The 27055-nt window shown below is 37.5% G+C and overlaps 2 protein-coding genes across 4 annotated transcripts; one reads left to right on the top strand and one right to left on the bottom strand.

Moving 5' to 3' along the window:
- LOC306898765 (nectin-3) lies at positions 1 to 17935 on the top strand. 3 transcript variants are annotated; one of them, XM_079464529.1, is made up of 9 exons: positions 1 to 297; positions 7807 to 8148; positions 8453 to 8755; positions 9330 to 9435; positions 10621 to 10772; positions 13359 to 13443; positions 13559 to 13592; positions 13691 to 13757; positions 14143 to 17935. In XM_079464529.1, exons 1-8 carry the CDS (start codon positions 252 to 254, stop codon positions 13718 to 13720), a joined length of 1098 nt encoding a protein of 365 aa, XP_079320655.1. In that variant the 5' UTR covers positions 1 to 251; the 3' UTR covers positions 13721 to 13757; positions 14143 to 17935. The 3 variants fall into 3 exon arrangements, with proteins under 3 accessions (XP_079320655.1, XP_079320656.1, XP_079320657.1); XM_079464530.1 differs by having other exon boundaries at positions 35 to 208; XM_079464531.1 differs by having other exon boundaries at positions 117 to 297; positions 7966 to 8148.
- Positions 17786 to 27055, bottom strand: pdxka (pyridoxal (pyridoxine, vitamin B6) kinase a). Its single transcript, XM_079464532.1, has 11 exons — positions 26733 to 27055; positions 26574 to 26628; positions 25102 to 25206; positions 24026 to 24109; positions 23690 to 23724; positions 23454 to 23539; positions 23240 to 23285; positions 22614 to 22725; positions 22021 to 22157; positions 21255 to 21321; positions 17786 to 19459 (listed from the first exon to the last, which is right to left on the bottom strand). The coding sequence occupies exons 1-11, from the start codon at positions 26820 to 26822 to the stop codon at positions 19347 to 19349; spliced, it is 930 nt and encodes a 309-aa protein (XP_079320658.1). The 5' UTR covers positions 26823 to 27055; the 3' UTR covers positions 17786 to 19346.

The raw sequence follows: 27055 nt of genomic DNA, 5'->3' as shown, positions 1-27055 counted from the left end.
GTCCGTTTCGCGCATGCGCCGTACAAATCGTGTTTCCGGGACGGATCGGGTAGCGACAAGCGACAACAAAACACCAGAAGAATAGAATAGAGAATAGTCTTTTATTTGAAGAATAAGTTTAATCAAGCTCCGGGACTCTGCTTCGCTTTTTTAAAACAAGCTTCGAACGTCCCATCTCTTATGTTCGAAACACATGTGCTGAACCGGAGTATGTTCCTAGTATGTTTCTTGTTAAAACGAACTTCTGAAGCATGATACTCGAGCTGTTGATTTTTCTCTGCTGCGGCAAAACGGCAAGTAAGTAACTACAAAACGGCATTCAGGCAGCGTTGTGCAGCGCTGTGTAACATCGTAAATTTTAGCCGCTTGCGGTAGCTATTATGTTATCGTTTTTCAGACATTTAAAAATACAGTTCTGCTAGTCAAAATATAAAGGGTCTATTTAAACGTGCACAGCGATATATATATATATATATATATATATATATATATATATATATATATATATATATATATATATTAGGGGTGTGACGAGACACGAGACTGGGTTCACGAGAACGAGACGAGACGAGACTTTGAAACAAATTAAATGTTTTTCATTTTAATAAATTATATTATGCACTGTGCACTGTAGTAACAATAAACTGTAAACAATGCAGCAACACTGCTAAATATAATGTCAAAAAAATCACAGGCACGTAAATGCACAAAAATAAACAAACACAAACGGTATAAATTTAAATAAACACAAATAACCCTGCACAAATATCAGTAACCATATCGGCTGGACTTAAACTCAAAGTGCAAAGAAATACTGAACAATTACACTTGGAAAACAGCAAAAGGATAACAACACAGAACAAACAGCCTAAGATAAGGTCATGTTCTTTTTTAAGAATATTAGCATGTCTACATTTTCTGGCAGCAATTGTGACCTCTGGGCAGTAACTATGTCTCCGGCAGTTGAAAAGACACTTGGAACAGAGGTAGCAGGGATGGAAAGATATGCTTTGACAAGTGGAGACAGCAAAGGATCCCCTAGCAGATCCTCAAGCGCTGTCTTCTTGGAAGCAGGTTCTGTCTCTTCTGAATCAGATCCACCCTCAGCTCCAAGAGCTCCATCTCTCCTATGTGTGGAACAGTGAGCTGATGTCTCTATTTTGCTCTCCATCTTCTCATCTGTAGGCTTTAAAGAAAGGAAAAACTGGCTTTAACCTTAATAAGCAGCAAAGTAGTCCCCCTCTACCTTTCAAAACAAACACACTCTGATGCTGTCATGTTTCTAACACACACATTCAATTTGGTAAAATAAACCTTCAAGGAAGAAAGTATTTCTCACATACACAAAAGGAAGGAGCAATTCAAATTAATTATACCTGATTTTGCAGGAACTGTTGAATCCTTTCCTGTATCCTCTGGAAGACAGCCTCGCGCTGATTATGGTCTAGCTGAGGTAGAGTCTGAAATCTTGGGTCCAGCGCAGTGCTTTCTAGCAGGTAGTTGTACACATCCCCACTGTATCTCCCTGAGATATTACTGAGAATTGCTCTTTTGACGTCAGCCACAGTGGGGGAATCACTGTCATTTGGTGCCATGCTTTGTTCAATCATGTTCTTCAGTGGCACAATGAGAGACACTGTGGGGGTTTTCTCTTCACACAAGACTGTGGTAGCTGTCTTTAAAGGATTCAGAAGCTTCACAAGGTCTTCGGCATTCACAATGTCGCAGGTGTCCAGTGTATCAATGGTTCGGGCATGCTGTCTTACCTCTGGGCCGGTGAGCGCTGCTGCTATGGCAGCTTGCTGCTCTAGGTTACGAACCAGCATATCCAAAGATGAGTTCCATCGCGTGGTGACATCCATTATTAATTTGTGTGGTGGCAGTTCAAGCAGCTTCTGCTTCGACGTCAATAAGGCGGCAGCCGTTGAACTCCGGTGAAAGAATGCAGTTACGCGTCTCACCCGCCCGAGCAAACGAGCGACACGCGCGACACCGAGGCCAGCCTGGGTAGCAAGATTAATTGTGTGAGCGAAGCATTTTATGTGCGGCTCAAATCCTGCCTCGCGCACAGCTACATCCATGTTACGCGCATTATCTGTCACAATAGCGATCCCGTGGTTTGGCTTCGTAAGACCCCAGTCCGTGACAGCTGCTTGTAAAACTTCAGCGATGTTTACACCTGTGTGGGACTCGAAATGTGGGCGCGTGTCTGCAGTACAAAATGTACCATTTCCCAATTACTGTTAATTGTGTGGGCTGTTATTGTAATATAGCTCTGCGTACACCTAGACGTCCAACCGTCAGTAGTTAATGCAATGGTTTCTGCATCTTTTAGAGTCTGTACAACTTTTACCTTGCACTCTTTGTAGAGGGTCGGGACCACTGTGCGAGTGAAATGTGTGCGTGACGGGATCGCGTACTTTGGTTCAAGTGTATGGATGAGTCGCCGAAATCCCAGATTTTCCACCACAGAAAATGGCCTCATATCAGCAGCAATAAAAACACCTATATCTCTCGTTATTGCCGTGGCTCTTGCACTTGACGATGGAAGTTTCGCTGCAAAGGCATTTGTTATCGTTGTCTGCCCTTTCATGCGACCAGAATTGCTCTCCGTTTTCGCAGCTTTTAAAGAGCTGTGGTTATTTTCTAGGTGTTTCTGCATGGTGGTCGTGTTAGCAGAGGTGTATGGTATTAATTTCTTACAATGTTTACATATTGTCTTTGTCTTGTCTGTTATTCTTTCGCCGTTTTTTATCTCCACCGGAAACCCAAAATGTTGCCACACAAACGATTTAAATGTGGCGGGGGCATCTTCGATCGTCATTTCACCCTCCATGATGCCAATTGCGTGAGGATTGTTACGTTCTCGCGAGACCAGTCGGATTTCGCGAGACCAACCGAATCTCGCGAGATATCGTCTCACGAAATCTCGTCACACCCTTAATATATATATATCAGGGGCGTTTCCTCCGAGGAGGCAAGGGAGGCGGTGCCTCCCCTCCCCCTCGAAAATAATCGAATGAGAATATTATTAACAGTTCAGAAATAAAATAGGACAGCGGATATTACGTATTGAGCTAAACATGAGATAAGTCAGCGTTTACAACAGTGTGAAACAGCGACCCCGCTCGAAAGAATTCCAAAGGGAGACAGCGTTTCTCTTGCCTCCTCTAAGCTCATTGACTTTACCTATACCCAGTGGCGGCTCCAGACAATTTTGATTGGGGGGGCAATGGGGGGTCCTGGTCATTTAAAGGGGGGTCTCATGAAAACCGACAGAAAATACAGTGGACACGGCTAATAGCTGCATATTAATGCTACTAAACAAATAAAACAACACAGCATATCAACTACTTTGTTTTTAATTAATTAATCAATTGTAGTTTGCCAACAATATGCTCGAACTTTAATTGCCACACCCAGTGCCGCTGCTAGCCATATTGGTGCCCTAAGCATAATTCCATTATGATGACCCCCCCCACCCTGAAATTTGCCAGTTTTACTTTTTATTACCAAACATATAACTCAATACCAATAACACAATAGCAGCATCGCAGTATAAAACCTAGGAACACTAAATAGAGAAAGTAAAATCTTCACAGCTTTGCTGACTTTGTAAACATATGTAGAATATCCAACACACACTACACATTTGAAAGTGCAAACTTTTCTTCAGTAAACAGAATTAGTAGCAGCACATCCACATTTCCCGAATTTAAGTTAATTAAACATGGACATACCTGCATGTGATGCACGGGCATCATCTCGCAGTTTCTTCTTCTTTCTTATCTCTTATCCTGACTCCTAATGTCTTTTCGGGGCCATTTCCAAATAAGTTGCCTAGGCAACCATCTGTCAAACTGCGTCAGGCGCACGCGCGATCAACCGGCGCTGCTGCGGGTGGTGGTGATATGGGAATGTTCGGCCGGTTTTTTTACATATACATGGCTGAAATGTGCCTGCCTAATCATTTTTCTATAGCCTAATGAAATAAAATTAGATTTAAAAAAAAGGTTTTTCATTAGGCTATTTTTGGTGCCCCCTCATCACTTGGTGCCTTACGCAAAGCACGTGATGCGCGTGGGAGCGGCAGCGCTGGCCACACCCATGACAGAAAACATATTTACAATCCAAACGAACTACGCGGGTATGATTTTAGTTGAGCCTGTCTTGGTTTCTCGGCTGGGCCATGGATTAAATCCCCAGTTAAATGCTCTCCGCCGTCAGGATTCCCAACATCCGTGCCCGCTGTAGCGCTCGATGAAGCGCCATTTCTTTTCATCTGCTCACCTGTCTCCTCCGCCCTTTTTAGGTAGGCCTATTACAAAACGATCCACTTTTAGCTTCAAGAAAAGTGCGTAGCAGCTCTTGCGGGCTCGCGACACCGTCTTGAACGTAATGACGCAAGGCGCAGCGACAGCAACGTTCATGAGGCGTCGCTTTGATTCTTATGTTTATATTTTTTATATGTCGATTAATTATTAATTATTATTGTTCTGCGTAGTTTGAAGAGAACAATTTTTAAATCTTTATCCAGGATATATATAAAATATTTTTTAATCAGGAAGGGGTGGGGGGTCTAATGGGGGGTCAAGGCGTTTTTTGGAAGGGTCTTGAGACCCGCCACTGCCTATACCCCCTAAAGCGTGCCGTGAGTTTGAGTGGGGGTAATTGAAAAGAATGGAGAAAAGTCACGTGAGAGGAGGCAATGCCTCCAACGGGCTATGATTGGATTAACTCATCAGCGAGATCCCGCCTTCCTGCTCGTCTTCGTCATTCATTTTAAACTGCGGGCGCTAAATTAGATTGAACGTTAATTAAATTGTTTTATTAGTTGTATTAATCGGATTCGTGTCGGAGATGGCAGAGGCAGAGGAGTTATCGATTGTTGACAGAATATTACGTGGTTCAGATTTGTTCAAAAACGTTTGCTTGTGATCAGGCTTGCTCAGGATAGCAGCAAGGCTAAAGTAAGTCACATCTATTTGATTTGGTCTCTTAAATGCTTTGAATATTTCTGGGACTGCTAATAATTAAATTGATGCTATTGGTAATGATCAGGGCCAGACGGAATGCGCGCGTCCGCGGACCGCGGGTACCCGTGGATATTTCCGCGGAAGAGTTCGCATCAAGTACTCTGCTGTGTAGTGTTTCAATCTGATGATTTTATGGCGTGATCGATTCCAAAGACACCCACAGTCTACTTCTCAAGCGAATCTAATAGATCGTGATCGTTTCTAAAATAGGCTACAGAACAAGTGAGTTTTACCTCACGCAAAGCAAAAGTAAAAACCACTAATGAAGCAGCCTGTCTATATAAATGTCCACACGATATGGTTGTCGTGTTCGTATTGCATCACATGTTTTTGTTGATAAAAGCAAGCTTAGCCTACACATAAAACTTGTGTTTAAGAAGCGCTGCATCAGACGCAGCAAACTCACACACAATAATGCAATGAGCGAACAAGTTTGTTAAAGCGCTTATGTTTTTTTTCCACATAAATTCCTTTCTTCTTCATCTCATGTGCTGAGACAGTGACACTGAAAGATCCATTAAAGTAGTCAAAAACACGACTGAGATCGTCATAGTTTAAAGCTGTGAACAGCATTTACATGTATGATCATCATAAAAATATGTCATTCTGCATGTTAAATGTATATTATAAATAAACAAGTAGGTCTATATTCAATAATGGTGTTTATAAAACATGTTGATGACGTTTTTATTTAGGTTTAATTGCTATTTTGACAGCTGATTTGTAAATGCTTTTATTTTGTAAAGTTTAAAGGCCCATTCTCTCAAATCTTTTTAACAAATTTATTTTAAAACCTTTTTTCAACTTATAACATATTTCAAACAATATAAAAACTATTCGGCAGATTAAGAAGAATTAAGTTTTTTGCAGAATTAACAAAAAAAGTCTGCAGATTCCGTCTGGCCCTGGTAATGATGTTATTCTTATATAGGAAATATAGTATCAGAGGAAGATGAAAGTGGTGTTGATGTACCTTTTCCCAAAGCAGGGAAAATATAAAACTACAAAAATCAGAAGTACATACTGTAATGAACTTGTAGTAATTAAAAGGAATTTTTCACACATAAACACTGAAATGACTGACAAACGCACTTGTTAATAGTACAGAGATGAACAAAAATTACATGGGTAGAAATCTGCCTCCTCATTTTTTAAGTCCACCGCACACCACTGATATATATATATGACCCCTGCTAGATGTTGGTCGCAAAGCGTCAATAAGAAACTGCGAATAAGAATCTAGATTCAGCCTCCAAAGTTTAAATGTAACTAATCCGCTTTTAGGGTTTGTTTTTATAATATTGTGGATATGTATATTAGTGGTCAATAACTCAAAAATGCTACAGTAAAATTCTCTGTTTTTTTGGCTAGGTGGTAGTCAAGGATACTGGGTATAACCTATATGTAGAACTTTTAACGCACCCTTAAAGGTTTTCGAGATGTCGCACCTCAATGTCCCATAGGTGCAACGGCCCATTGAAGAGTACTGTGAAATATGCCAACTTCAGGGCCCAGGGGTCAATAACTCCAAAATGCTACAGTAAAATTGTCTGTTTTTTGGCTAGATGTTAGTCAAGGATACTGGGTATAACCTATATGTAGAACTTTTAACGCACCCTCAAAGGTTTTTGAGATGTTGCACCTAAAATGTCCCATAGGTGCAACTGCACATTGAAGAGTACTGTGAAATATGCCAACTTCAGGGGTCCATAACTTCAAAATGCTACTGTAAAAATGTCTGCTTTTTGGCTAGGTGGTAGTCAAGCATACTGGGTATAACCCCTATGTGGACATTTCAATGCACCCTTAAAGGTTTTTGAGATGTAGAACCTCAAAATGTCCCAGAAGTGCAACGGCCCATTGAACAGTACTGTGAGATATGCCAAGTTCATGGGTCTATAACATTAAAATGCTACAGTAAAAAGATCTGCTTTTTGGCTAGATGTTGGTCGCAAATACTGGGTATAACTCCAATGTAGAACTTCTAACGCATCCTCAAAGAAAGTCGAGATATGGCACCCCAAATTGTCCCAATAATCCCATAATGCTACAGTAAAACTGTCTGTTTTCTTGCATGCAGTAGACATCAAGACAAGGTATAACCTAGCTGTGGAACTTTTAACGCACCATCAAAGACATACTTGTACAAAAACACATATTCTGTACATTACATAAATCTATATACATGTAACTGCATAGCAGTAATATACGCAGTGGCTTAGACCAACAAGAGTATAATAAATTGTATAAGAGCAGTGGATCAGAAAAAAATTCGAATAAGCTTTATTTTCCAATTGTGCACACACAGACAAGCAACGTGTTGTGGTTTCAGGAGCTCAGAATGAAAAAATACAGTATAGACAAACACAGGAAATGGAAAAAATAAATATATAGAATAAAAATAAAATACATCAATGAAGAAACTAATTAATTTACATAAGAGGTAAACACGCCAACAGACGCACACATACAGACAAACGCGCGGACACACACACACACCTTCTTCTAGATCAAATCTTTATTGTTTTTCAGAAGGAGCTCTGTCTTCTATGTTAGTGTACTGTCCAAAGTTATGCAGGAGTGCTTTGACATTAATCGTTAATTTTTTCAAGGAGTGTCATTTATGTTTGCATTCATTTTCCACACCTCTGCCTTTAATGTTTAGATCATCCCTTTACAACTGCAATGTTTAAAGAATCTAGACCTACCTGCCCAACTGATTATCTACTTGTGAAAAGTTTATTAATCCATGTATTCTATCTTTTTCCAGGTATAAAGATTATTAGTCATGATACATCAGTCAGATATGGAGAAAATGCCACTTTGTTTTCTCAGTTGACCGAGACTAAAGACAGTTTAACTCGAATTATATGGCGGAAAAAGACACGAGAAAATCCTGAGGAGAAGTCCTTTTTTGTTATTTTCCCAGATGGCAGAACTGAACACTTAAATGGATTAAAGGACAGAATACAATTTATTGGGGATATTTCTGAAAAAAATGGATCCGTTCAAATTCATGAGATGAGGCTCCTGGATGAAGGAATCTATACCTGCATCTTCAATTTATTTCCTAGTGGACCATTTGAGACAAACATAAACGTCACCATTCTTGGTATGATACATTGTTTATGGTATTTGCTGGTTTACAGTAATAATACAAACTTTTTATAATGTCTGTGCATAAACTTAATTAATTGTCAAAATCTAAAAAAAAGTATGTTTAATGTTGGCTAATGTTATATTGTAGGCTTAATAGATTTGTATATCCGAAATGCTGTATGCTAAGCAAAAGTTGAATGAATGTTTAAAAGAAAATGCTTTTAATATACTGTATACGAGAACATATTTATGCTCTACTTTGGTTCAGTTCTAACTATTCACAATGATTTCGCTTTTTTTCTTCCTTTAATTTTTAGTTCCTCCTAAGGTCAGCGTGATTGAGGTGACTCCAGTTGTCGGTGATTTAGATGTTGCTTTGGCATCATGCATCGCCTCCAGTGCACTACCTGCAGCAAAAGTTTTATGGAGATTAGGACCTCCGCAATCCTTTTTGAGGACTCAAACCAACCACACAGTGCATCCAAATGGAACTTTTACTGTGGTTGCCAACCTACTTGGTGCCCCATTTAAAAGTTTAAACCAGCAGAAGGTTCAGTGTGTGGTGACACATGAGGCACTGGAAAAGGAACTTGTGCTGGACTACCAAATAAACATTCATTGTGAGTAAAGAATAAAAAAAAACAGAGCTTTAGTTGTTTGATGGCAAGAAACTAATTGTTAGTTACAGACATAAAGCAATTAACAATCTTTTAAAGCAAAAACAGAATGGCCAGAAATTAGAAATACGAACTCTTGCAAATGATAACCAGGCAGCGCAATAGTATCATCTGCGCAAGTAAAATCTAATTCCATCCTGTAAACCATATTCCCTGTCAATGCAGTTGTGATTTTTTTTTTCAATTCCAACACAGGGTAAATTAAAAATACTCTTTCATTATTAAAACAAAGCACTGTTGACACTATACTCACTGAAACAGTTCAAATGACCCTGTAGACAGTCCAATTAATATAAGAGAATTTATATAAATTGACAGGAGATTAAAATTAACACTTGACTACTGAATCAGGACACAAGTGTAGTGGGCAACAGAAGAAGTCCTAAATAGAACTCTGGAATGAATCAAGTGGTGATACATACCCACAAACATAACCCAAATAAAGAGTAATAGTCAGGCAATTTTTGCTTGATGATGACAATATTAACTATGAAATCTCATAAATGTATTCTTTTAGATCCTCCAGAATCCGTGATGATCATTCCTGACAGTACCAGAGATGCTAAAGAATTTAGGTGTGTTGTTGATGGTAACCCAAGCCCTACAAACTACACATGGACTAGGTAATGGATTTATGTTTTGTGAAGTCTTCATGATTCTGTAGTTGCTGGGGATTGTCTATAACATTTGACATTTGAAAAGCACCACCATTTTTAAAATTATAAATTATTTCGAGAAAATCTATAAAAATTGTGCAGTACTTGGTCAGAATTCCCTGTCCTGTAGTATTGTACATTAAGCTTTCTGATTTCTGCGTCCAGTTATGGTCCTAGGAGATTTTTCCTCCAACTTCTCAACATACAGAAACACGTCCAGGCCGATTCATAACAAATCTATTTGATATCTCAAACATCTCAATTATTCCCCTGATAGTGTCATAGGTGTGTAGATTTAAAATACCAACACGGGGTTCTCCAAACATTCTCCAGTTAAAACCCGTTATCAAGCCTCTCATTTAACCAAAAAAGAAAGGATGTAGCTGCAACATGTCAGTGGAGAACTGGCCCTTTCAGTTGAGCCTGCTGACTTACAAGATTTCTTCTCCATTATATTACTGGAGTTCTGGTTCCTTGCAGCTATTACCCTATTAGCCTGCTCACTGGGAAACTGCTGAAAAATTGCAACAATAACTTTTTGACACATTCGAAATTGTGAAACACAAAGTCATGGCTAGACAGTTTCATGCTTCTAATCACTAGTGTGCTAAGAAAAATGACAATATGTTTATATAGAATTTTTATTTATTTTGGAGCCATTAATTTCTTCAATCTTTTCCTTCAATTAAAAATAAGAGAAAAATATTGACTTTAAGAGCCAATAATCAGACATTTGGTTGTCTGTGAAAATGGTCCTGATGAATAATGCTGTTTTGTTTCAATGCATAAAAGTATTGCTAAATTATAGCCCCATGTCAGTTAATGGTCAGCATTGTTTATCTTGCATCATTGTAACTTCTGAACTGAGGTAAAAAAATACAAATTCTGTCTGGTCAGCCATACATGGGCTCATTGCAGGTTTAGTCAGGTTTAGTAAGATACAAATAAATAGTTTTCCTGTTCTATTCATGCCCCCACTGAGCTGTAGTGCATTCCTGTACCCAGAAATTGAAGAATGGAATTTCTTTTATGGTACATTTATTTATTTTTCCAGATGTTATCAACCTTTTGTATTTTGACATTCCATGTGTTCATTCATATTGCATGATATCACGTTGACTGTTGCCTCATAAAGCATCTCTCTTTGAACAGGAAAAGTGAAAATACTTCTCAGACTATTCAGTCTGTCGGAAACAAACTTCATGAACCAAAACTCTCTCCTGACTTTAATGGGCTGTACATCTGTAAAGCTTCAAACCATTATGGAAGCGCTTTGGGTTCCCTGTATTTGCATGTTCACATTGGTAAGTATATTTTCTTTGTATATTTTTACAGGAGAAGCCACACTGCAGGAATGCATCTAAATATTTCTGACATCACGTGTAATCCCCAATGGTCATTAATCAGTTGACAGCAAACATGTTAAACTAGCGACATTGTCACAAGTGATCATATTATGGTCAAAATTGCAAAGTTACTTGTGCTTGTCCTTAGCTGGTTTAAGCTGGTGAGGAACCAGCAGATGATGATCTTAAAACCAGCACATGACCAGCTTAAATGTTTTGGTTTACACTTTGACTTTATGTTGCGCCAGGGATCGCCGCGGTGAGTTATCCTCTAAATCGCACATCAACCACCACCAGGTGTTCTTAAATTTGACTTTATGTCAGGCGCTCTGGCTCCTAGTAAACATTTGACTGTGGTGGCTGGCGCCTCTATGTTAACGTTCCGAACAATAGAATCACCAATAACTAGGGCACTTTCAGCAGGTTTCTCAGTCGGTGCATCACTGAGTGGGGCAAACCTGATCAAGACTGTAAAGGTTGAGTGATGTTTTGACCTGAGATTACGCTGTCTCACAGTCACAAAGTTTCCCAGCTGGGGGGATCTTCAACCGGAATCGAGCTGTGCGCCCTTAGTGTTTTCTATGGTCCTTACACTCTTACTATCCTCCGATAAAGATTGGATGCGAGACACTAATTCTGAGATCTTCTCTGTCAACCTAGCTATTTCCATGCCTTTATGTAAAGCCCTTGCCGCTGACAGAAAAGGCTAAGCTTAACATTTGTCATGAGGTGCAAGTAACAATAATAAGAGGAGAAGCCATAACTCACCAGGTTTGAAGAGTAATTTACCAAGGTTGCTCGATGAATCATAGTATATACGCTTAAAAGAGAAACCGTTAGCACACAAGACAACTAGAAGGCAAGATGATATTCAACAGTGTAATCAGAAAACAAGCTAGCATGCTAATGCTATGCTATTCTAACATCGTTGAGTTAACTATCAAATTTTGGTTTAAGATCTTCAAGTAAATAACCAGGACAGGGTTTTTGAGATATCAGGATATGTTAGTATAGCCGGTCCCACTGGCCCTGCTCTCTGCGGGCTTCGAACCGACGTCGGTCCGAATGGGAGATGGGCGCTCTAACGAGACTGCTAAAGACCGCAGTTTCTAGCGTCTGTCGCTAGAGCGTCTTTGTTGGTCGGAGAGTGAGGCTTACACACTGCACAGCTCTTCACTAGCTTGCACCCGTTACATTAGCAACGACAGTAACTAACGATATATACTGCTAATAAAATACACTAATATTAAAACAAAGTGAAAGTGCAAGTGCAGTGATACAAACAAACTGCCGGCAGTGATGCAATACGAACGTAGTTCTCCAAAATGTGAGTCTGCTAAATTACTAAATGTTACAATGCTGTTAACGTTACTGACAATAAAATGCAGCGATACTATAATTGAGCTCACTGATGACGATTGGTTTAGGTTAAGTAAATTTTCATCTTTTGCCAGTAGGGCGGGTTTCACACACAGTCACAGAGTACACCAATGCCTAGGATTCAGAGAGCGATTTCAAGGGCAACAAGTTCAAACGTAGCTTTCGCAAACTGGAAATATAATCACTACTTTTCCCTTGTTATGGTGAAACACAAGGAATGTTTATGTAACGCGCAACCTATGCCCATAAGAATGAGACTCCGTGTCGGTGGCAAGTAATTCTAATCTAATGAAGCACCTCACATCATCACATGCTGCCACCAAAGTAGCGACAACATATGACACTACAGCCTGTGTGGGCGTTGCTTTCTGCCTTTGTCATGTCAATGTGAAGCAAAGCCTCTAAAAAATATACTTTTTTTAAATGGATGGAATGAGGCAGGGTAACAAAAAACTGTAACATTCCTAAAGCGAAAGTTTGCGCTCCGCTGTCAAACATTAACTGCGTTTAGATTACATTTTAGGAAACTAAATATTTAATTAAAGTATCCACAAACTAACATTCTGCTATCATACTGGAAAGCAAAACATTAAGAGCACTTCTTGTTATTAAACTGTTTAGTTTTGTAAAAAACTACGAAAAATAAGTAATATAGTACACTGTACTGAGTGCATGTATGTCTAGCAGTTGTGAAGTTGGCACATGTCTTTAGAAGCAACATTTATTTTTAGACTTATTTGTTGCCCAGTTGTGGTCAGTGCTATTAATGGTAAAAGTTCTGAACTATTCTAATGTGTTTTATTGTTCCAGTATAGTAATGATAATATTAACAATAATAATCTATTAATAAATAAAATATTGAATGGAATAGGTGTCTCTCAAGGTAACGATAATTCAGAAATTAACATCATCAAGGAAAAAGCCTGTGAGCATATCACCTACCAGTTATCATGTTAAATAATAGTGATTTCAATATAAAAAACTTGCCATAATCGAGCAGCCAGTTTGCACCTGACAGCATCAGTATAAACATCATTACAAAATAGTAAGATGTATTTCTTGACAGCCCTGTGAATCCGTTTAGGTTGTTATAAGTAACTGCAAAAGTTACTGTAGAAATATGATATCTGAAAGCTTCACTCATTTTGCTGCCCTGTCTCCTAGAATCCAGCAATGTCTGTTGGGGTCTGTTTGGGTTTATCATCTGCTGTGCTGTTCTTTGCATTGTAGTTTATGCATTGAGGTTGTGGTGAGTTTATCTACTGGATTTCACACAGTGTTATTTTTTTAAAGCCTTTAAAAAATATATTTATTATTTTTAAGATGAAAACTTATTTTATTTATGTTATGTATTTTTACTACAGGAAAAAAAAGCGTAGTTCCCACAGTGAACCGAAGGTGTGTTTTAAACAAGATTTTATTAAAGCTTTTACATTATAGATGTTTATTTTAATGTATTATCAAATGGTGTATATATATACAATCGTCATCTGTAGGGTACTGAGGAAGAAACTGCAGAACTTTGAAGAAAACAGGAGACGCCTTCAGATTCTGAAAAACCAGGTGATGATCAGCCAAGTTCAAGCAGCTCATTTAAATTTAAGTTGTGAGAAAGGTTGAAAATAAAAAAGGTTAGGGACCATGAAAAATTCTGAAAAAATTTAAAAACTGTATTGACATTAACAAAAAATATTTAAAAATTATACCGTTCTCATTGTTAATTTATGTTAGCTAACACAAGAACTAATTTTAATATATTTATATTTACTATTTTTACCTATATAATTATTGAAATACTTGGAGCTCCAGACAGTATTAGCTTTAATATGTGTACTACAGTTACTTCATGTACTATATGTTGATTGCTGTTAAGCATCTTACTTGCTCATACTACTTTAAATGTATGTCTGTTAATTATGGGTCCAAATAACGATTCTCTGTTTTCCAGGTGAGTTGGTGGATTCTGCAAATCAAGGAAGGGTCTCCTGAGAAAGTGCCAACACCATGACGCAGTGTCTATGTAGACAGGAGGTCAATCTTAATAGCCAGGACTGGATACAACGCAGTTATGTGGAAATTCTAGTTCACTTAGCGTTTGCAGTGGGTAGATTTCTCTATTGACAAAGCTACCCAATCATTAATTTGCAGTGGGAATCAGTGCTAGGCTCTGATGGTCTGGTAGAGCACACATACTCATTTGTTTTGTGCATGTGTCTAACTCGGATGTCCGTGCTTAATCCATTTACATTTAGCAGACGCTTTTATCCAAAGTGACTTACAGATGAGGAAACATTGGAAGCAATTATAACAACATAAGCAACAAAATACAGAAGTGCATCAAAACTAGTCCATTAAGGCCAAGCACTGTATACAAAGCTAAGAATAGTGAGGTTAGTATTTATTTTATTTTTTTTTACATTTTTTAATAAGAAGAAAGAAAGGGAAAAGAATAAGGTTAAATCAATCAGCAACGTGTTGACGGAAGACAATCTTTGATGACTATGCTCAAGAAGTTGTGTGGACACGTTTGTGCGGGAGACGGTTACGGACATGGATAATAAATGTCCATTTTTGCCTGTGAGAAGAAACACTGGTGTGGGTGTGCAAATGAGCTGCTGGTCTCCGCCCCTGCTGGGCTGTGTGAGCTTTCGCGCTGGGCTTTCAGTAACGACAAAACTGAAGAGAATAGTAAAATAAAGCAAATGAGAAACACTTCTTACACCGCTCTGGGCATGACCCGCGTGACATGACACAACACAAGGTTTGTTCTAATTTGTTTGTCACGCTGCACTGTATTTAGTGTGGACAAAATGTTAAATTATAGTGTGTTCTATGTGTTTCTAATTTATTTTGTCGGGTTCCGTCCGGTGTAGTTACATTTTTAAAGTGAATGTACACAGGACAAACATATCATATGTGACCCTGCATCACAAAACCGGTCTTAAGTTGCATGGGAAATCTTTTTGTAAAAACCCAAAAATATGATAGATAATATAGTTTTATTTTTTGGCAAAAATCATTAGGATACAAAGTAAAGATCATAATCCACGAAGATATTTTGTAAATTTCCTACCCTAAATACAATTTTACATGGATGGGTAGCTACAGTGCCTCCTATTAACAACTTCAAAGGCAATTTTCTAATGAATGTACAAACTTGAATGCACAGTGTTTTATAAGTGCAGGACAAACGTGCCATTTCTATATAAAAAGTGAAAACGACCCATTATGAATCCAGCATTTTACTGACATTAGTTTGTGAAGCAGAAGCAGCTCGGTGTAAAGTGACTTCACCTGATGTCTTTTGCACATTCCGTTGAAAAATAAATCTAATGCACAGCGTCTTCAGCGGCTCACATGTCAGGACTGTGTTCAACTCAATGAGGGGGGAGACAGTCCAGCCGCAAGTCATAGACATGAAAAAATAGCTTCATGATCCTGTTTGTGTTCTGAAGCATGAATATGCCCCATGTACTAGCTCTAGAAGCCTGAATCTGAAATGAGGACAATAGGCAAGCTAAATTCTGTAGCTTTTTTAAGCACTTCGACCCAAATACATACCATTGCCAACACTGGACGGTTCTTCTCAAATCAAGGTACTGTGGTTCACACACAGGGTTGTGTACTCAGGATCAGTTTCGTAACGGCACTGGGCTGGCTGATTCCCTGCTTCTTAGTATCTCAAGTAGTCAACAACAATATTATATGGTGTTGCCAAAAAGGCAGAAGAACAAAGAATAATTGTAGATTTCAGTCTGGAGGTTTTGCTTTCCATGTGGTGAGGAACTGATCAGGTTTAGAACATCTATAACAATTTCATTGTTGTGTGACCAGTATTTCCTGTGACCTATTTGTAACAGCCAAAAAAATAATTTACTGAGGTAAATTATATAAAGTACATGTATCAAGGGTGGGGGATAGAAACATTAGTGGTGCCTATTCAGTTTGTTGAAAGAAATGAACTTGCAGCTAAACTTTTACTGATAAAGCACAGTACCTCTATTTGGGTGGAATGTGGATAGACCTTTTATTTTTCTGTTAGAAAAGCTATTTTAGTCTTGATCTTAAGTTTATTCAGACTATGAAAGATTGAAAAACTTGAAAAAGCCTGAGAAATGTCTTGTTGCTCGTTTTGGTCTAAATATTGTTTGAGAAAGCAAGCGTGGCATATCATATATAAACATCTGTGGTGTCTGTTTGACAGTTAAGGGGGAGGGAATCGGTTGCGAAATGCAACTGACTAAACGATTTTTGTCATGTTTCTCTTAGTATAGTGGCAGGATCATGACAGAACCTCATGTTTAATGTGGATAGAGGCAATTATTGTCATGGCCTTCCATAGACTCTCTCTGGTCTCATCTCTGTTCCCATCCTCTCGTTACCTCGTTATTGATTAATGCCCTACACCTGTTCCCCTCTTGATTTGGTCCCTTATTTAATGCCCTTGTGTCGTCTGTCTTGTGCTAATGTAACAAGGTTAAAATGGTTGTATTTATTTCACAAGATTTTTCTGTCTTTATACATTTAAAGCTGTTCTACAATTAAGTGGTTCTATATAAAATTTATTAAAAAGGGTCTGTAAAGAGGTGATGGTTCTTCCCCCCCCCCCCCCCCCTCTTACAACAAAGTGGTTTGGCCAGGCAGCTATTTCCGCTGTATCACACCTTTAGCGGCCCTTTCTGCCCTTCCCCCGAACTGAGAGGTATGCTGTATTACATGCTACAGATTAACTATTAGCATTGGTCTAAAATAAGTCACACACACAAATACCCTGTTTAAGTGGTTATTATTTATTCACAGATGTAAAATGTGTATACAATATTTGGGGAATGTTATTTTTGTTGGCAGTGTTACTGTGTGAGCTGAAGCTGGCGGAATGACCTGTTCATAAAAATACATTCTCTATGCAGGTATGCATTGACGAACAGTATTGTTTGTTTTCAAGTATATATTGTCGTGTTTCACGTTTAAGTGTACGGAGTTACTGCGTTTTCTCCGTGTGATTTTGTTATTTTCCGCTGTATCACACCTTTAGCACCTTTCTGCCCTTTCCCCGAACTGAGAGTGTTACTGTGTGAGCTGAAGCTGGCAGAATGACCTGTTCATAAAAATACATTCTCTATGCAGCTCAAATTCGGTGCTTTCCTGTCATTCTTTTACACCAACATCCAACACAACGCAGACTACAAAAAGCAAACGGTTACACTGGTTCATTGTGGTTGTTGGGTGAGTTCCTGTGTAATGTTAGTTTAGTCATGTGTAGTTTTGTAGCGCATGTTTAAAGTTTATGTTAGTCTTGTTTAAGTGTAGTAAGTCTTAGTCCTGTCATGTGATTATAGTCCCATGTTTTGTTCTGTTACCCCCCACGTGGGTCTTTGTTTTGTATTTATTTATTAAATATCTGTTAACCCCTTACCCGCTGCACCTGGGTCCTCTGTGTGTCTCACCCCACGCTCATGACATATTTCCACCCCTCTAAGTTTTTTGGCCTGTTGAGGTGTTGTCTTTGAAGTCTTGTGGAGATAAAAGCTTGAGCAATTGTTTTATTTCATTTACCGAACTCGTTGTTCTTATTATTTTCATATACAATTCATTTAATCCTTTTATTCATGCTTTACAATGTAAGTGTTGATATAGTTACAGTACTGTTTCTTTTTTTGTCTTTACATTATCACCATTTGTTTTGTTTCTCTTTTACAGTTTGGTAGTAAATGATTTCCTTCTAATAAAAATATCACACCAACAAAATTCAGTTCCTCTCATCCCAATGTATATCAAACAAACAAGTCTGTGGGTCTCAAGGTCCAATTTTCAAACGTTCCAACACGTATATAACCTGTTTATAGTGGTAACAATAAGGGAACAGTCGTTTTCAACCCAAAGGTTGTCTGCAAGTTGTTAATGCCCTTTTAGATTATCTGTTAAATTTAGCACTACTTCTAAAATTAAGGGTTTGGTATGTGGAAACGCTTTAAAACTTGAAATTAAACTTTAAACTAATCTGTTCGGCAGCTTGTTTGCATTGAATGTTTATCAATGCCATATTTATTAGTGAAGAAGGAGAGCATATAACATTCTAAATGATCTTATACATTTAAACCCACATGCTTTAAAAAAACAGTAAAACATTTTTTTAATGTGTGAAATGAATATCAAAGATACATAAAACATTTAAACGATAAGTTTATTATCATTAATCTTATTTAAATATGTTTCGAAAATGTTTTTCACATTTAAGCAGCTTTCTGAATGTTGGCCTTTTCTTAGCGGAGACAGTCATAGACCTTCTCACATTTGGCCTGACTGAGCAACAGCTTATTGTGAAATCATAGGACTAAAATGCATTAAGCAATGGACAGTTGCTTCAGACAGAAACCTTCTATGGATGGATTAGTTATTAACAGCAATGAACATATGGAATTGTTACTGCAGAATACCACCAGTTAGTGGCATCTTAAAATAAAAAGAATACATCTATGGTCTTATCAACATGCATCTGCTTCAGGCACTTAAGAAACTGTGGCAGATCACTCTTACATGTTCTATACATGTCGCTCACGGCTGATTCAAAGACTACAATAACAAATGGTTGGATCTCACCCTTGCGTCTGATTGGTGGGGCTGTTACAACCTAATTGCTCCATATATACATCTTTTAACCACCCTACACCTAATCCTAACCACAGGAGTGAGATTTCAATCCCACCCCAAAAAATGCAATAAAATTAGATGGTCAATTAAAAGGACGATTAAAGTTACACTGATGCTTTAGTTTTAGATACAAAACTAACACTGGAAATGGCTATACACTGATCAAAATAAAATGTAATACTAATATGTTACTATCCATAAAATGTATGTTTGTTTAAAAAATACTTTGATTATGAATGCATGCATCATCAAATCATAGTAAGAAAAGAAAAATGCAAACCGTATAGCTGGAAAGTGAATCATTTTAGTTTGGTGCTACACCTGCACTGATTACCAGAATACTATGTTATTCATAATTTCTATTCATAGCACATTATTGTTGTTTAAGTGCATTACACAATTATAGTGGTACCATTCGGCATCTACAGTGCGATTGTAACCGCTGAGATTATTTCAATGTTAATTCTATGACATTCATTTAGTCTAGTACAGTTCAGAGCACTACAATACAACAGCTTTCACAATTATGGCAGGATCTTCAATGTCTGCTTTACTCTGTACCATCCGCAACTCAAGCTGAGCAGGGCTGGGCTTTTGATTTGGACATGCCACCTCTGAGAAATAAAGAAAAAGAAAGTTCATGAACACTCCACTAAATTCAAATGATACAGGTTTGACACAACATTAGGGTGGGGAAGTTATCACAGAATATCATGCAAGACTCTTTTTGCCTCATTAGAAATGTGAACCAAGACTTTGTGGTTGAGTGAATAGTATATTTTGTTTGAAGAGATACTGTTGCTGTAGTTGACCTGTGAAAGGGTTGGGGTGAAACTTGAACAAACCTATTTTATCCCAATATACCATGGTCTATCTGAATACTAAATTCTGATTGGATGGAAGGTGTGCATTAAAACCGTTTAATGCACAGGTAGTTCCAGTCAGTTTGATCGCAATTCGAAATGAATGCGCTGCCAATAATGTAATCATATTACACACACGCAAGGGAAATTGATCGGCTGACAGTGCTCACCCAAACTGCATCAAAAATGTTTTTAATGTTGCCCAGGATAGCTAAAATGGCTCGGAAAATCTTTGCAAGGAGTAGCGATCATTTTTGTCCGTTGGCAATTTTTTTCCGGACAGATGCTTCTCTGTTTGTTCGTCGTCGTCATCTTCTTTCCTTTAAATGGTGGATTGGTGTCCTGGGAAGGGTTGCACCACCCATTCATAAGTTCCTTTTTAAATTAGAACATAAAATACACACAAGAGGCTTAGTAACTACTGGCTAGTAGTTCGTAAACTCTCCGTAAAGTAATGCGTAATTGCATAATATGGCGATTACTTTCAATAGTCCAATAGCAGCCTTTAAATTCGTGAGAAAAAATTGCAATCTAGTGAATTTCAAAACTCTACTGAAGTAATGTCATCACATAATGTTCTCCTTTTTTTGAAGTTAAGTGACTGTAAATGTCAGCATTACAATATGTGTGCAGCATTTATGAAAGTCAAGTGAAATAAGAGCTTATTCCGTTAGTTCATCACAGTCTGCTGTTTTATTCCTTTCATAAATAAGTTGAAGGGTAACGTTGCGTATAAACTACAAAGTTGAATGGTGTAACTCAAAAATATTTATTATTGCTTAAGTTTTATCTTAGTGCCCATTTAAGTCAAAACAAGGCTAAGTAGTAACTTATGCACAGCTGTTGCAACCGGCCCCTGAGCACATGCTGACATGCCGAGGAAAAAAAATAATTCTGATCAAACATTTTACTGTAACAACAATAACAGCTTTGACTTGTTTTAAATTTAGCAAATGACCATGGTATAAGCAGGATAATCCACGGCTAGCCGTGTATTAAAGGATTTTATTTTCATGTGGGGTGGTTCTTGGCCTCCACTTTAAAGGATATTGAGTGATAGTTCCCCCAAAAAGGAAAATTCTGTCATCATTTACTCATTCCTCCTGTCATTTCAAACCTGTTTCTATTGTATGGATACAAAACCAATGCATGTGAATGAGACATTTTTAAAATCTCATCTTTTGTGTTCTGCGGAATAAAGTCATACAGGTCTGAAATGAAGGGGGTGAGTATATGATGACAGAATTATTATTTTTGGCTGAACAATCACTTTAAACAGTTAAAAAAACATTTTTAAAATGAAGACCCTTTTGCATTTTGGGTTTACTGAGATATAGTTCTTTGCACCCAAGGGGCTGGGAAAGGGTGGTGAGAGGTTTGATTGCAATATTGATTGTTATATAATAAATAATAAAAACAAATTCTAAATTCAAATGTAGAAACAGAACTGCAATTTAACACGCATTCCCAGTTTACTTTTGAATAGTGCACATAAAGTACATGACACAGACATGGAGTATAAAGACATGTCAGGATTTGATCTTACCTTTAGCATAAGTAATAGTCCTCTTAATGACATGCTGCAGGACTGAAACAGTCTTTTCAAATGACGTCTGTCAAAAACACAGAGGGTTGTGCATTAAACAAAACCTGCTTAACTACTAAGACACTCTTACAAACATATGTATAATAAGCTATGAATATAGCTGCTGAAAAAATAAAGAGACCACTTCAAAGCCCATGTAAAAAAATTCTGAATTTGCTATTTATAGGTACAGTATAGTTTAAGGTAATATAATTTTTTATTTTAATTTTAGTTTCATTCTGTAAACTATCTATACCAAATTTTAAAAGTATGACATAAATAAAGCATTTTCTCATATACATTTTTTTAATGTTAGAAAAATGAGCTGAAATTCTCATTGAATTAAAGCGTTAAAAAAACTAACTAACTAAACTAACTCTTATTCCCCTTTTCAGGCTGAAAATAACACAAGATGGTTTGTTTGCATGTGATCAAAGTTTCATTCTCCATGGTGTTCATCTTCTTGGCCAGAATATATATTCCTCTGTTTCGTAAATTCCAGGGGAAATTGGCGGCCAATGAATGTTTGATAAAATCACACATAAACCCTTTCATAAGAAGATTTTTGTCCTTGGATCTGTTTGTAAAATGGATTGAGGCCAATTGTGTGACTGAAGAATCCGAAATTATTTTTTTAGACCACTGTATAACTGACTTAAGGCAAAAGCAAACTGTTGATTCCTGTACATGAGAAGCAGATACTGTTGTCTGTTATCATTTTGCATACCTTTAGATCATTTGGGTGGTGGTGAGTCCATGCCAGGAGCATTGCAGCAAACAGGTCCCCTGTTCCCACAAACACAGCATCTACCTTGGGTATGTCCATACGAATTTGTTGGGTCGCCCTGGTACCGTCTGGTCTTACTGGGACACAGTATTAATAAATGGTTAGATTCAAAAGTGGGCCAAACCCACTGAGGGCTGAAACCATAAGTATCACTTTGCCAAAGAAACAACGGCAGAAAACTATTTACTAAGAGTGACAGAAAAAGGACAAACCAAGACTAAAAGCTTAAGCATACATATATAAATGTTTACTTTTCCAGTGTAATCCAGAGACATACCTACAGACGTGCTCAAATTTGTTGTTACCCCTCCACAAAAAACAAAGAATGCACCAAGTGTTTCAAAACAATGACTTCTTCAGCTTAAACTCCAATATATCCCTTGACAGCTTTTACCCTTACTGAATTATACTTTGTTTTAAACTTAAAACAAAAAAAGTTAAAAACAGGTTAAGATCCTCTTTTTGGAATAATATTGGCAGCACACCTTGTGCGCCACCTTCACATTAAAGTTGTATTTATTTAAATGATCTACCTGTTATCTGACTCCCCATGGCAACCAAGTACTGATCTCCCAGAGGAGAGGGCAGGTCAGAGCTAGTGATGACCACTGTGTGTGGACCCTTTGAATGCAGCAAGTTCATAACCTGAAATACAGGTTTATTCTTATTAGATCAGCAGTTTAAGGTAAATAGAAGGAACAGCTAGGCTTAGGAAATAAGAACTGATAATGAAAGCAGTTACAGAATTGATATATATACATTTTGTTGTGAACTGAGAACCGTTACTTCACAAGAAATGAATTTTTGAATAGCTGTCCACCGAAGTGACCTCAAATACTGAGGTCATTAACAAAGGATGGCCATTTCTCAATGCCAAGAACACAAAGAACAGAGGCAGCCTCGGAAGAACGAACTAGGACAGATGCGCCTCAATGACTTCTGGGACTTCAAGCGGGTTCTGTACGCGCATGGTTGCATCAACGCACCCTTTATATTAACAACACCTTTGGGTACTTCCATGCGTTCTCTGCTCTTGAGTATTGGAACTGGACTTTGACAGTTATTGATGACATAGAGCGAGAACACAAGACCGCTGAAGAACCCATATTAAGAAACTGCCAATGACTCCCACTCACAGGAACAGCTGATGTAAACTTACTTCAACCGCGTCTTTTTCTGTACTGATGGTTCTGCCAGTAATCAGCCTATGAGAGAAACAAATATGGAGAAAAATTTGCACACTGTGTTTTGAGATTAATGACACACCCAGACAGATGTCTTTAAAATGGGCTTGGCTACATACTTAAAACAAGTGGAAAATCCAACAATAGTTTTAGTTACTTTTGGAGTTCAGATCTGTTTCATAGACTTACTCTGCTTCAAACTGATTGGGTGTTATTATGTCAGCAGCTGGCACCACTTTATCCCTGTAGATTGGCAGCAAGTTCTCAGGAACATACTACAAATAAACCGGACCATGGCAAAGTTATTAAACACAAACTTTTAAACCACACCTAAAGCTATTCATTGACTCACAGGTTCTGATGAATAAAGAGTTAACTTTTTGAGAACCATTAGAACTATGCAAATATTGCAAAGATATGCTTACCATTGCCCCGTTATCTCCCAATACTGGATCACACACTAAAAATGCAAAAGTATTAAGTTAACCACGTGATTTCATGAAGGTCTGTGTTGCCTTATTGGCTAAATACAATGGTTTGAATCCCAGGTAACACACATAAAAAAGTCAGCGTGGATGCAATATAAAATGCAATGTAAGTGAATCCATGTGCAGATCCCCACCCAAGCCTAAAATAATGCAAGACAGCTGCATATTGCACATTCCAACACTATCAAATGTTTAAAATAACTTGTGTTCCAATAATTCTTAAAGATAAATGTACATAAGACCAGTTTGACACGATCGGTTTCCTTTACACACCATACACTAGACTGGGATTTGCCTCTTTCAGCTCCCGTACAATGTCCACGACCATATGCAGAAAGGAATCATCTCTAGTGTACCCTGACAACAGAGATTAGAAAACATTAAAAAAATTAATTTATATAATTGAAATGATAAGTGTAATTACATTTGTACATTTAATACACATACACTGTAGAAAATGACACGGATAAATACTATCACATTTTTTATAATAATTGTTTTATAATTGTAAATCATATTTTAAATGCAATATTCCATGAATAAATCTAGTAAAATGACTTCAATTATTTATGCCGTGTCACAATGACAACTTTAAAAATCAAGAAGAAATACTAATTTGAGCATTGCAGTTAACTTCTTGATCTTTTCTAACTTCGGTTCAACATTTATTATTGTTTACCGCATAAATCATTTACAAGTAAAATGAGATTTGTCTCAGTACTGGCATTAGCACCATTACTGTTCACTGAGTAAAGAAACGCACATGATGAGCTCTCCCATGACCTAAGCACAAGCACCGCTCTTCAGAATGATGGTAACCGCAAAACTCAAAAATACAAACAGAATCTCCTCTCAATCTTAAAGACAACGGAAAAATAAACACTATCAAGTATTTCATTTCATTGTAAAGACCATAAAATAGCACTTTTTCACCAAAACGACTATCCTAATTCTGTTGCATGCAAAGGAACTCTAAATTCACTGCTCAGTTAGCGAAATGAACTAAAAAAAAGTGCAGTTCCACCACAAATGATCAAGTAAAGATCCTTTATACAAGTTTAAGTTGGTTGAACATGATAAAATTAAGTTGAAATCACTTAATAATTTGTGCATTTAGAATTCCGAGATTTCTTTTTAAATTTAACTTAAATTTTGGTAAAAAAAAAACAAGAACAAAATTGTATAACGTAAGTTTACTCAATTAATTTCATACTATCCACCACGACACAGAATCATTTTTACAGTGCAATGTTTCATGTACAAGCATTGCATGGACAAAAAGTGACTTTAGAAATGTACATCTGAACACTAGGATAACACAGTCAACATGAAGGAGGTTTTGACTCTACCTGTTAACACATAGTCATAATGGTTCACATTGTTGAGCCTGAGCCCACCGTACAGCACACGCAATTCTTCTGCAGTCAACACTTGACCTTTCCAGTGTTCGTATCCTAGAAAAAGAATACAAATTTATTTTGTGTGTTCTCAGAAATGATCTACTCTGCAATGCATAAAACAGCAAGAAAATAATTTATGCAAATAAACCGTTCATGGTGCCTTGATAACTGTGTAAGTGGGATTATTTGCATGCAGCTGGTTGGTATCACAAAAACAACAGTGTGATAGACAAATGGAATGGCACAAATAATTGTTTTTACTGTAAGCAAAACACAAGAAATGATAAGTTGGTGGCTGGTTTAAACAACCTATTAGAGAAATGTATTGCACACACACACACAGCAAGATCGTCTTTGAGACAGAAGTTTTATCATTCAGAAAAAATATATAATTGCAGAATTCTTTAGAAGCTAATGGAACAAATTCAAGACATACCATTTTAGGATTTTATTATATGCTAAAAACTTTAATAAAACAGACAAATAATCGTGATAATCATAAGCGTGTGTGTCTTGAAATTGTGCTTCTCATTCCCCCACATCCCATAGATCATATAGAGTCAATTAACATGAAGTTTTGGAATCCAATTCAGTTGCTCAGTTGCATTCTAGCTTTATTTCACTGTGAAATACATGATGGTGACATCACGATGAAGAAGGTTTCGTTAGTACAGCAAGATATTATGTAATAAAAAATGTTTTGGAGAGAATTTAGGAGCGGGGTTTTCCAGAACAGCACTGTGGGAAAGAACTGCGTGTCCTTTGGCATTTGTCCCAGAGCAGCGGGAGGAAGATTTGTTTCAACATAAAAGAGAGGCTGAAATGAAGATCACATGGCAACCAGAGAAGAACAAAAACAACTCCCCACTGTGAACTATGACCCTATTGAAGCCCTTAGCAACGAAGCGCAGTTTAAACTCACTCTTATAAGAACAGTCAGTGCATCACTGGCAACATTTAACCATCAATTGAAAATCAACATTAATTTCAAAAAGATGATGATGATAAAAAATGATTTGCACGGAGTAGGAGACCAGGTTACCCAGAGCAAAATAGCATTAACTTAAATTCAGCAAATGACGCATTCATTAACCCATTTTAAAGAATGGGATTATTTTATCATAAAAGTGCAAATCGGCACTACCTCTGAGAACTGTAAAGGTTTGGTTAAGTTTTTCATTGCAATTAAATATCCACTAGACGAAATCATAGCATACACATAGTTTGCCTCGTCTTTGAGTACATGCTAAACAAAATCAATTGTGAACCTTGACCTGTGACTAAACAATAATGAGAAAAGGGTTATTTATGTCAAATTGGTGCGTTTTCATTCTCTCCCACTAAATAATATGTATTATGCCTGCTTAGACGGGGTTGCATTAAACACATTAACAAATGTTATTTATACTTCGTTAAGTTACCTGTGTGATTAGAGAACTGAACCGAGTTTATCGAGTCAATCTCAAAGCCGAGCACCTATTAAAGAAATGACAAGTTAGATGCTTCGCATGCACGACAGCAAAACTCAAGGTAAATGACACTCCGTGCATTCAGTAAAAAGAAAATGCATCTGTACTTACCTGCAGTGGAAACGACGCCGATTTGTTTCCAACGTATCCCCTAACAACATGACTTTGAATGGAGAGAACTCTACAATCCATTTCTGACATCACTTAAGATAATATTAAAAAGTAATGTCTGACAACAGTTACGCGATGTGACGCCCGCTTAAAGAAAAGCACGGCCAGACTTTTAACTCATTCACACCGAATATCACAAGAGACGTAGTAAAACAAAACTGTTAACTAATAACAGACATTTTGCACTATAGTCTTCTTCGTTAATGACGGATTACTCCTTAGAAGCATTGTCGCCACCTACTGTCTTGCACGGGTGGCGTGTC

Source organism: Barbatula barbatula, assembly GCF_947034865.1.
Source record: "Barbatula barbatula genome assembly, chromosome: 9".
NCBI lineage: Eukaryota > Metazoa > Chordata > Actinopteri > Cypriniformes > Nemacheilidae > Barbatula > Barbatula barbatula.
This window is presented reverse-complemented; position numbering and strand designations above follow the sequence as displayed.